The sequence below is a fragment of the Gopherus flavomarginatus genome, chromosome 3 (genome assembly GCF_025201925.1).
Source record: "Gopherus flavomarginatus isolate rGopFla2 chromosome 3, rGopFla2.mat.asm, whole genome shotgun sequence".
In the NCBI taxonomy this organism is placed as follows: Eukaryota; Metazoa; Chordata; order Testudines; family Testudinidae; genus Gopherus; species Gopherus flavomarginatus.
In genome coordinates this window covers 194,854,642-194,867,162 of record NC_066619.1, presented here as the reverse complement: position 1 = coordinate 194,867,162, position 12,521 = coordinate 194,854,642, and the positions used below count along the sequence as shown (strand labels likewise).

General features: G+C 44.8%; 1 protein-coding gene across 6 annotated transcripts in view; it reads left to right on the top strand.

Annotated features, from left to right (window-relative positions):
* Positions 1 to 12,521, top strand: part of MGAT4D (MGAT4 family member D) — a 113,154-nt gene that overhangs the window by 74,171 nt on the left and 26,462 nt on the right. For all 6 annotated transcript variants that reach the window (XR_007773459.1, XM_050946491.1, XM_050946494.1 and 3 more), the window contains 2 exons: positions 4,934 to 5,047; positions 7,474 to 7,549. Coding sequence is in view for 5 of the 6 variants with exons in the window: in XM_050946491.1 (XP_050802448.1) it covers positions 4,934 to 5,047; positions 7,474 to 7,549 (190 nt within the window). In the remaining variant the exon portion in view is untranslated. The remainder of the gene's footprint in view (positions 1 to 4,933; positions 5,048 to 7,473; positions 7,550 to 12,521) is intronic.

Here is a 12,521-nt window from a genome sequence, read left to right as displayed (position 1 = left end):
GAGACTGATTTCAAGAAGCAATTTCTCATCGTAAATGTTGTTTTAGGTAAGTTGCAGAGTTTCAGTAGCTTAGTGTTCCAGTTAACCCTTGTCTCAGTCTGGACTCACCCCTGCTTTTTTCTCAGGTTAATACATTTAGTGGTCTTTCTTCTTGGGTAGGCAATGGAGGAGACTCCAGATTAACCCCCTCCCTAGCCTTAAAAAGGATTTACCTAAGGTGGGAAACCTTTGTTTGATCCCCATCCCCGACAGAGGAAAAGTACCATCAGTGTCCAAGATGATATTTTGTAGCAGGCGCTCTTATCACCTGACCTGTTAGTGTCACAACTACATCCTAGGATGCCTCTCAAGAAGGAGAGAGATTAGTATCGTCACAGTTTTATTGTTTCTTCCTAGTGGCCCATCAGGGCTGGGATGGCTGGTTGTCTGGTGGGTGTCTCCCAGATACACGCACAGTTGTAATTGTTACATAGTCAATATTCCTAACTTTAGATAAGAAAAGATACATGCATACAAATTGGATAATCACATTCAGTAAGTCATAATCTTTCCAATGATACCTTACAAGACCCATCTTGCATAAAATAAATCTTAGTTAGGCCATATTCATATCATAACCATATTTCTATAAAGAATATGGGGTGTAACGTAACAGAATTACTTGATAACTTCCATGTTCTGTTTATTTCCTCTGAAACATCTGGCTATGGCCACTGTCAGAAGACAGGTTACTGGGCTAGATGGACCTTTGCTCTGACCCAGTATGGCTGTTCATTATGTACATCGTGCTGTATTCATGGTGTTGCCGTTTTTGTTGTTTTTTCTTGATGCATAAACCTGCTTCTGAATTTATTATCCATATTACATATAGCTTATAGTTCTTAGAAATGTTACTGCAGGGCAGATCCTCTTTTACTGTTGTATAGCAGCATTCTACCTTCTCTTGCATCAGCACGCTCCTATTTTGATGTTTTTGAATCTTGCATTTGTATTTTTTGTTTTATCGTATAAAATTATGGACTCAATTTTGAAAACCCTTATTCGTAAGTAGTCTTATCTCTAGTGAAGTCAGTGGTGTAATACCAAAGATTTACTTGGCCCATATTATAAATGCTACTCTGGAGAAAATTTTTTACTAAATATCTATTCTTCTCAGCAAATGCAATATAGTCATTGATCCTGCACAGGGATCTGTGTAATAGGCCTTTATATCCATGTGGAATCCAAATTAAATCACTGTGGCCTCGTCTACGCTGGCAAAAAAGACTAGAACATGATCAAGCCACGCTTTCTTAAAGATCTTAAATTGTGTTTACAAAAGAATAAAAGACTTGTCTACACTAGAAAGTTGTACAGCCTCCCCTCCCCCCAGTGTGGATATAGTTATATCAGTATAAAGGAGCTTTATACTTTATAGCTTATAAACTTCTTCTTTGTGTGATTGCACGTATCCAGTCCACTGTAGATGCTCAGATGTTGCAGATTTTTTTCCCTCAGTGGTATCATTGGTTGGCTCAAGCACCCTCTATCACCACTAGTCATGCATGCTGGTATAAGAGAGCAGAGCCACCCCAATCCCCCTCAGTTCCTTCTTACCACCAGACTTGTTAACTCAAGTGCTTCCCTCACTCCTTTATGTATACAGATCCTGTCTTTTTCTTTTCTTTTTTTTTTACTAGTTTATTAGTTATAGTTAGTAAAGTAAATAATGGGAGGATGCCAGTAAGTCAAAAATTCTGGTTAACTAAGAGGGAGGGAGTTTGAGTACAGGAGGGAGCTCAGGGCTGGGGATTGGGACACGGGCTCTGGGAGGGAGTTTGGGTGTGGGAGGGGGTTGGGGTGCGGGACGGGTTTTGGGGTGCCAGATTCAGGTGGTGCTCTCCTCAGGCAGCTCCCTGCAAGCAGCAACATGTCCCTGCTGCTCCTAGGTGGAAGCACAGCCAGGCGACTCCGCACGTTGCCTCCTCCCACAGGCGCCACCCCGCAGCTCCCATTGGCTGTGGTTCCCAGCCAATGGGACCTGCCGAGCCAGTGCTTGGGGTGGGGGCAGTGCACGGAACCCCAGTGGCTGTTCCCCCACCTAGGAGCAGCAGGGACATGTCGCTACTTCCAGGGAGCCGTGTGGAGTCAGGTAGGGAGCCTGCTAGCCCCATCCAACCAGACTTTTAATGGCCTGGTGTGCGGTGCTGACTGGAGCTGCGACGGTCCTTTTTCGACTGGGCATTCTGGTAAAAAACCAGATACCAGGCAACCCTATTGAAGATCAGAAATGCTGGTTTATAGAGCTTTCTGATTGATACAGTGCTGGATAACAGAGCCTTTATTGTAGTTAGGTTCCCATTTTTGGTCTCATTTGACTGCTTTTTATCTTTCAATACTGGGACTAGTATTGGAATTATGCTGTGTTTGCCACGGTTTAAGTCCTGCTGGACCTTGCAAAACTCATGCTAGTCAGTGACCCACACCTGGCCTGCTTAAAATGATTGGAGGAATCCCATGCTAGTGACAAATGTCATATTTGCAAAGGATTCAAACACTGTTCAAAAAAGATAAGGCAGTGAGGCTAACTGCTCACTTATGGAGGCAGCACTTTGACCCCTATCATAGTCTTCATACATGGAGAGCACCCCAGTTTGTCAACTTCGGTATGGAGCACTCCACTGGAGATGTCTGCGGTTCCTCAGGACCATTCCCCAGTTCTGAAGAAAAGGCATAGGCCTTACTCAGGTACAGTTCTTTGCTTGCCTGCATCAATACTGAAGCCAAATAGAGGCAGAGATCTGAAAAAACATTCAGAAGAGACCCTACACTCCCAAACACCCATCTTCTCCCAAGAGGGGATTGCCGCCTCCAGAGTTTGTACTAGGTCTGTCAAGGCCATCCCTGAAAGACATTTATGGAGCCAAAAGACATTTGTGGAGCCAAAAGACAGCGTTGATCCCAACAACCCTGGAGGGGTTACCAGAGTATGCAGCCACAAGAGACTTGCTTAGCCTCTCAGTACTAGTATCGCTGGCAGGGGAAGGTCCACAGCCAGTATGGATGCCTATAGTTTATGCTTGTCAGGATTGAGATCCTATGGTGCCACTATCCAAACCTCCACAAAAGCCTGTGTAGTCACTTCCCATGATTTTCCCAGTACCACCATCCCTGGGATCAGGCTGTTTCTCACCAATCCCATCTGGATTTGCACCTCCACTGTCAGAAGCATCTGACTCTTCTTCCCCAACTCAGAAGTGAGGTCCTCTGTGTCCCACCCAGGATGGAGAACATGCCCTCCATCAAAATCTTTGGGATCCTGCATCATGCAGCAGCCCCAGCATTGGTGTCCTCCAAAGGATCAGTGACTTGGGCAAAGATAGATCCTGGGCTTATATAAGTAACCATTATGGACACTGTAGGGTCTTGCCTCCATCCCCCAGCTGAACTAAGATTTCCTCTCCACCATCTTGCTTGCTGTCATGGAGAGTACACTGAAGACACTGGTACTGAGAGCATCATTCCCTGGTACTGAGCAGCCAAAAGCCACTCAGGCATCCTCCCTGCTACAAGCCACAGACCAACCACCACCTCAAATGTTGTGGAGCCATCAAGTGACTCACAGCTGCCGAAGAACCACAGAGCTTATCAAGATAGTTTAAAAAGAGTGGCCTCTGTACTTGGCATTCAGGCAGAAGAGGTGCATGAAAGCTTTCATAAGATGGACAACATCCTAGTATCAGTGATCCAGCGGGGGGATACTACCAATTAATGAAGCCTCTTGGAGCCAGTCAAGGCCCTTTGGCAGACAACCTCCTCTTTGCCCCCAACAGTAAAACAAGTTGAGAGGAGGTGCTTTGTCCCCTCTAAGGGATATGAACATTTTTTTCTCATCCCCTCCTGGTTCTCTTGTGGTGGGAGCTGTAAATGAGTGGGAAAGTCAGGGACAGTAAGCTTCAATGCCAAAAGGCAAAGACTCGAAGAGGCTGGACCTGTTTGGTTGCAAGCTCTATTCTTCAGGAAGCCTACAACTCAGGATTTCAAATCAACAGGCTTTCCTGAGCCAATATAACTTCACCCTCTGGGAGAACATCATGAAGTTTCAAGACAAGCTACCAAAGGACTGTAGAAAAGAATTTGCAGTAATGGCTGAAGAGGATAAGCTGGTCACCAAGACTGCCCTCTAGGACAGTTTGGATAGTGCAGTTTTGGCTGCTTGAACCATGGCAATGGGCTTAAACAGCAGCAAGGGAGATTTAGGTTGGACATTAGGAAAAAGTTCCTAACTGTCAGGGTGGTTGAACACTGGAATAAATTGCCTAGGGAGGTTGTGGAATCTCCATCTCTGGAGATATTTAAGAGTAGGTTAGATAAATGTCTATCAGGGATGGTCTAGACAGTAATTGGTCCTGCCATGAGGGTGGGGAACTGGACTCGATGACTTGGGAGATCCAGGTTCAAATCTCTGCTCAAAATTGGACTGAGTAGGTATTTGAAAAACAGATTTCCCATATCGTAGATGAGTGCTGTAACCTCTGGGCTATAGGCTGTGGTGGAATGGTCTCTCCCTTTCTCTCTCTGTCTGTCATTTTTGTGAGAAAGGGCTGACCTGACAGGCACCTAACAACAGGAAAGGATTCATGGCTGTGAATTCTAAGTGGAGATAATCACCTCTCTGTGACCCACACTTAGGCACCTAACTGCATTTGAAGCATGGGGCATCCAGCTCCTCTGCTCAGCATTTCCTACTGGCTAGCTTAGGCCCTGATCAGCTTTCTGGCTTCTGAGAATCCCATTCTTAGGTGCCTGACTTTCCCCATGCATTGTATAACTTGGTGCTCAGGATTCCACTGAGCATCAGGGTGCCTAAATGTCAGGCATTGCAATGCTGGCAGTTGCAATATCTAAGTCCCTTTGTTGATTTAGCCCATAGTTATTAATCTTTTCTTTACAGCTTCCCTAATGAAGTGCAGTCGGGCGTTATTGAGGTTATTTCCCCTCTTGCTTCCTATTACCCAGACCTCTCCAATCTCAAGGAAACATTTGGTGACTCAAAGGAAAGAGTAAGGTAAGATAGGCTATGTAAAAACTTTCCAAGAATTTTGTTCAACAGTAACTTCTTTAAATAGTCCACTGTATTTAAATTGATGAGTGTTGGTGTATTTCAGAGATAAAGCACTGTAAGTTTAAACAGAAGGTCATGAAAATGTATTTAATACAAGTGTAAGTATGGGGAAAACCAATGCTGTCGTTGGTGTCCATCAACTTCAGAGTGAGAGCTAAATATTTTCCCTGTAGTCCTGCTTCTAAAAATCCAACTGTTTTAAAACTGAGTGTATAGTGCCAGATGATGATTTATAAAGATTAGTATGGTATGGTGATAAATGGCCTAACTTTTGTTGTTTTTACTTCTACATAATATAATTCATTGTCTTTACTAACTCCTGGTGGTATCATTAGCCCACTTGCTTCAAATTCATTAGCAGGAAACTGAAACTGGTTGGTTTACAGAAGCCAATCAGTTTTTTGTAGGCCAAAAATAAGTTTAGATTGTCACCAACAACTTTCATGGCTCCACTTTCATGTGCTCAAGAGCAATGAGCTGCCAGTTTGAAGCAACACAGATGACAGCAGCAGAACAGTAGTGCATGTTGCATACATGAATGAAATCAGGTTGCTTTTTTAAAAAATTAAATACTATGCTTTCTAAAGAGCAAATATATTTGGTACATATGAGTAGAATATTCCTAGTTGCTCCCATCAAGGCCCAAATTCTTAGACTTGCACAGCTATAATTTGTGTTTTGCAATTATCCTCAAACCTCTATAGATAAGGCGAGGGCGGAACTCTTTTTTTATAATAAGCTTTGTGGAATTTCAAAAATAATAAGCACAAACAATATTTAGTATTAATAGAGCTGGTTGGGAATTTTTCATCAAACTGCAATTTCTACAAATTTGACATTTTTCACAGGAAATTTTTGATTTTTGCTAAAGTTTTTTCAATTTTCATTCAGAAACAATGAAATTAAGTATTTTATTTCAAGTTGTATTGATCCAAACTAAAATACCTTGGCTTGTCAAAAATCAAAATGTTTAGTTTCAGTTCAGATCTGTGTCTGCCTGAGCTGCAATGGTGTCTCATGCTCCTGTTCTCCTCTATGGCTCGATGCATCTCCCATGAACCAGGTTAGTCTCTTCTCTGGTTCAATCATGGTGGTGAGTCATGAGAGATGCAGTTGAACTGGGGGACATGGCTCAGAAAGGAGACTGATGGCATGGTGTACTCAAACTACAACTCTCATAAGGCACCATGGTAGCTCAAGTCAACACTTTTCAGTGTCAAATTGATGCAGAATTAAACATTGCAATCAGTTTGACAAACCAAATTGAAATGTTTCAATTCAGGAATGTCTAAATAGTCCCATTTCTGATGATTCTAAATCACTTTTCAGGCATTGTGTTCCACTCAGATTTTGATATTTTAACTTTTGTCCCAATTTGGGATGAAAACAAACTTGATCACTTTCTAATTTGGCCTTGAGTTCCTTTTGACTTTTGGCCCCAGGTGATGATTTGTGAATTTTTAAATTAACTATCTTCTGATGAGCATGATAGATTTTAAGGGACTCTCACTTCTCAGAAGGAATGTTTAGAAAATGTTTAGAATGAGGAACAGATTAATTACAAGGTCTTAAGCACTAGATAAATGGCAAAATCCTACCCTCTTTATTCACACAAGCATTATTGCCCCCACTGAAACTATGTGGGGCAAGACTCCCTGAAAAAGATTAGGCGACAAGTATGAAATGATCACCTCTTTGATCTCTACTGCTGAACAAAATTATGAGGTACTGAAAATTGAAAACATATATATACTCTCAGATAATGAAAGTAAAAATATACGTAGCTCAGAAATATATCAGGTACATGGAATTTGATAATTAAAGTCATAAGCCTATCAAATGTACCACAGTAATTAATTTCTGGAAATCTTTTTGCATATAACTTTTTATAAATCTGCTTCTTTAAAGTCTTGTTACAGATTAACAAATATTAACTTTATTGATAGTAAAATGAGATAATTTTCCTCTAGAAAGTAAACCTACATTTTACTATTAAATATTACAATTAAGTTCATCAACCTGCTTCTGTGTTGACCCATAAAAGCACTCTATTTTACTGCATGGTGAAATTTCAATAAATTATAACTGTGTTTTGACTGTTGCTGTTTATAACAAAACAAGAAGAGTGGTTTAGTTCACCTGACGTATAAATTGGTTCATGTGCTGTGCACAGAGGAAATTCTAAAACTGAGTTTATTTTGAATCAGACACTTTTTTTTTAACTAGCTTTCCTCTGATCCAGTTAACGGTGAGTGGGAGTAGTTTCAAGTATAGACTTCATAACTAAAGTGTTCTAATGTCTGTATTATGCTGATAACTCCATTGAGAAATCCAGAAAAAAATTAACAGAATGTGTTGCTTATATTTAGGTGGAGAACTAAACAGAATTTGGATTATAGCTTTTTAATGCTATATGCACAACCTAAGGGAACATTTTATTTACAGGTATGTTCACATTATCAATAACCAGCTATAAATCAATAAATAAAATGTGCTGATTTTTAGTGTTGGAAGTTTAATTACTGTTAAACTACACAGTGAAGACAAGTCTCCTGTGTTTTTTAGTATATTTGCTCACATCATTTGTAAGCATGAGACTCCGTATTTTCATAGTTATTCATCTTAGAGCTATGTATTATTTGATCTGAAATGGTAGTTTCATTTGTACCTTTCTGACATTCGCAGGGCTGAATGATAGACTTGCAAACTAATTGAACCCTCAGACAACTTTCTGGCCAGGTTACAGGTGTCTGTTTTTAATGTCAGGTTTCAGAGTAGCAGCCGTGTTAGTCTGTATCTGCAGAAGGAACAGGAGTACTTGTGGCACCTTAGAGACTAACAAATTTATTTTGAGCATAAGCTTGCGTGGGCTAAAACTCACTGCATCCAATGAAGTGGGTTTTAGCCCACCAAAACTTATGCTTAAATAAATTTGTTAGTCTCTAAGGTGCCACAAGTACTCCTGTTCTTTTTGTGTGTGTAATGAGTTTTTGCTTGTAGTATAAACACAGTGTGGTTACAGACCAAGGTGACAGCCCAGGTCATAGCTAGCCAAAATCTCTCAAATGATTTTTCCAAATGGGAAAAATATGAACTAGTTCATTTCATTAAAACAAACTGGGATGTGTGTATGCTGAACTGCAAAATCCAGACCCCCAACTTCCCCAGAATGGCTGGGAGGTTGGATCCACATAAGATCCCCAAACCTGGGCTTAACTTTAGTACAAATCAAGACATATGGATGATTAGCAGTCTACAATGAAAATAATGCACTGCACTGTAACTATCTAGAAATTTTCACAACAGCTGTCTGAGAGAAACAATAAACTAGCTAAAAATAATGGTGGTGATGTGTGGGGGACGAGAGGTGAAACAAGGAAAGAATACCAGGTAGAAAGCATCTTTACCTCATTTAATGTTTACCATGGATTTGACTGGAGAGGAGAGCATCCAGAAATTCTATGATGTGCAATTGTTCTGTCAAGTGGGAAGAGAACTGGAATGGGAATGAGGCTCGTCCAATCCCATGATGGATCCTAGGATTCTGCATGGAAGGATTCTCCCAGGTGGTCAGCAGCAGGATAGGACACATAGAAGGGCTGCTTCTCATCTTTCCTGGAACTGCTTGGATAAGGGTAAAATTTTAAAAGTGATTTAGGAGTAGAACTGGCCAGAGATGGAAGATCCTGTTCTGCAGGAAATACTGAAACTTCAAAAAAAATTATTCTGAAACAGAATGAAAAATGAGATGTAGAAATTGCCTACAGAATGGTAATTCCAACTTGGCCATTTCATTTCAACCTTTTTAGAAATGTTTCCAAGGCTGCCCAGAACCCCAGCAACATGCCAGGTGAGGAACTGAACAACTTGGGAATCCTGAGAGCCAGAGCTCCCGGCTAATGAGGAGCTTTGGGAGCCTGGAATCCCTGATTCTTCAGCAGCCCACTTTGCAGGCTGTCCTGGAACCAGGACGCCCAGGCTGCTAAGGAGTTAGGAGCTTCCACAGCTTCCAGGCTTCTGGCTCCATTTTAGCACACCAAGTGGGTTCTTGAGGAGCCAGACAGTGGAGCTGTCAGGAAACCAGACATGTTTTGGTAATCCTTGGTAGGCAGGTTTCCATCAGAATTTTGTCAAAAAAGACATTCCTGGAGAACATGTTGATTTTTGATAAAGCAGCATTTTCTGGTGGAAAAATGTTCCATTTGAAAATTTCTGACCGGTTCTGCTTAAGAGCCTAAGCCCAATCTTCAAACATGTTTGACCTGCTTAGGCAGGGGTGCTGGAACCATTCATATAGTGGGAGTGCTGAGAGCCATTGAACCAAACTGTAAACCCTGTATATGATGGAAACCATTTCAAGCCAGGGGGTGCTAAAGCACCTCCGGCATCCCTAGTTCAAGCACCTATGTGCTTAGGAGCTAAAGCAGAGGTCGGCAACCTATGGCAAGCGTGCCAAAGACGGCACGCGAGCCAATTTTTAACGGCACGCTGCTGCCTGCCGGAGTCCCGAGGGGACATATCCGTGAGGGGCAGAGCCTGTGCTCCTCAAGAGAGGAGCTGCCTCAGCGGCCTGCCCATGGGTTCCCGCGTCCCCTTACCCGGCGAGGAGACCTGCCTGGGGGCGCAGAAGGGCCCACTCACCTGGGCCACCTTGCTATAGCTGGCCATGGCGGATTGGCGGCGCGCTGGGGGAGCGGGTTCGCTGCGGGACCTGGTCCCGACTCCCGGCGGCAGGACACGGGGACGGTGGAGGTGGGAGAGGCTGGCAGCAGCAGCAGTGATGGCTGCTGAGCATCCCCAAGAGGAGGCACCCAGCTGTGGCCAGGGACCGGTACCTGCTGTTCGTGAGCTGGGAGGCGCGGAGAGCCCCACGGCCCGGTGGCACTGAGCACATAGCAGGTGCAGACAAGCTGGAATCGGTAGTGGCCAGAGAGCCATGCGCCGCCCGGAGCGGCTCCTCCAGACACAGCCAGAGGGGACTCTCTTGCTGGGGAGCGCTAGTTGCGCTCGTGCAGTGCGCCGTGGGTCCCTGAGTGGGTGAGCTGGCTGGGGGCCACAGGAGTGGGGGGGGCCTCTGCCCTGACCTCCCCACACACACACCCAGCTCTCTGCCCTGAGCCCTAACCCCCCAACACACACACACCCAGCCCTCTGCCCTGAGCCCTGCAGCCCCTCACACCTCCCAGGCCCCTGCCTTGAGGCCTGTACCCCGCTCACACACACTCAGCCCACTGCTTGACTCCTTCACCCCCACCTCCATGACCCCAGCCCTGACTCTGGCACCCCCACACATACCCAGCCCCCCCCCCCGCCCTGACTCTGGCACCCCCACACATACCCAGCCCCCCCCCGCCCTGACACCTGCACCCCCCTCACATGCCCCCAGCCCTCTGCCCTGACTCTTGCACCCCCTCACATACCCATTCCCCCCACCCCCCATGCACCTCCCCACATCCTGACTCTTGCACCCCCCACATCCCCACCCTGAGCACCAAAAGGGGGGCTTTTGCACTCACCCCCACATTCCCACCTGCACCCCTCGCACCAGATGGGAGCTGCCCAGGTAAGTGCCCCACACTCAAACTTCCTGCCCCAACCCTGAGCCCCCTCCCTCATTCTAGCTCCTGGCCAGACCTTTCACCCCCAGCCATGTGCTCGGTCCACTCCCACACTCAGCTCAGTGCAGAGAGAGGAAGAGAATGGGCCAGAACCAGGGAGAAGGTAGGTACTCACTGTATGTGGGCAGGGCCAGAACTCCAGACCAGCAGCAGGCTGAGCGGGTCTGACAGCCAGGATCCCAGCTGGCAGAAGCCGGCGGATGGAACCTCTGAGCAGCAGTGGGCTGAGCAGTGGTCTGGGGTCCAAGCCACTGGCCCCGCACAGCCCGCTGCCGGTCTGGGATTCTGGCTGCCAGACCCTTACCAGCCGGGGTCCCAGCTGCAGGCCCCGCTCAGCCTGCTGCTCGCCTTGGTGAACAGAACTCCAGACCAGCAACGGCCTGAGCAGTCGGCAGCGTAAAATCAACATTTTAATTTAATTTAAAAAGAAGCTTCTTAAAAATTTTGAAAACCTTGTTTATTTTACAATACAACAATAATTTTAGTTATATAATATGTAGACTTAGAGAGAGAGAGAGACCTAAAAAACATTAAAATGTATTACCGGCATGTGAAACCTTAAATTAAAGTGAATAAATGAAGACTTGGCACACCACTTCTGAAAGGTTGCCGACCTCTGTGCTAAAGTATCAGTGAAAGTTAATGAGACATAGCCTCCTAACCACCTAAGTCATGTTTGAAAAATGGGACTGAGGCGCCTATGTCACTTGCGCACTCCTGAAGTACAGTGTGCAAGTAGAGTGTGCAAATAGAGACCAAAGTCTGTAATGCACCTCAGACACAGTCAGGGAGAGAATGGCTGTCCAGAAGTTAACAATGCCTTCAGACAAAATGCTCTGTATTTTTAGTGGATAACATTGAGCTGGGGGGAGAGGTAGACATGCTGGAGGGTAGGGACAGGGTCCAGAGTGACCTAGACAAATTGGAGGATTGGGCCAAAAGAAATCACAAATAACACAAGGTTCAACAAGGACACATACAGAGTCCTGCACTTAGGATGGAAGAATCCCATGCAATGCTGCAGGCTGGGAACTGACTGGCTAAGCGGCCATTCTGCAGAAAAGGACCTGGGGATTACAGTGGATGAGAAACTGGATATGAGTCAGTGTGCCCTTGTTGACAAGAAGGCTAACAGCATATTGGGCTGCATTAAGTAGAAGCATTGCCAGTAGCTCAAGGGAAGTGATTATTCCCCTCTATTCAGCACTGGTGAGGCCACATCTGGAGTACTGCGTCCAGTTTCGGGCCCCCTGCTACAGAAAGGACAAATTGGAGAGAGTTCCGTGGAGGGAAAATTGTCAGGGGCCTGGGACACATGACTTACAAGGAGAGGCTGAGGAAACTGGGCTTCTTTAGTCTGCAGAAGAGAAGAGTGAGGAGGGGATTTGATAGTAGCATTCAACTGCCTGAAGGGAGGTTCCAAAGATGATGGAGCTAGGCTGTTCTCAGTGGTGGCAGATGACAGAACAAGGAGCAGTGGTCTCAAGTTGAGGTGGGGGAGGTCTAGATTGGATATTAGGAAAAACTATTTCACTAGGAGAGTGGTGAAGCACTGGAATGGGTTAGAGGTTTATAAGGCCCATCTTGACAAAGCCCTGGCTGGGATGATTTAGTTGGTGTTGGTCCTGCTTTGAGTAGGGGGTTAGACTAGATGACCTCCTGAGCTCTCTTCCAACTCTAATATTCAATGATTTCTGTTAGTGTGATTGTGGAAGATTGTAATAATACCAGAAATATCGGTGCTTGCATAGGGATGATTATTATGAATTTCCAGTTTCCTTTAAGAATAATTACATGTT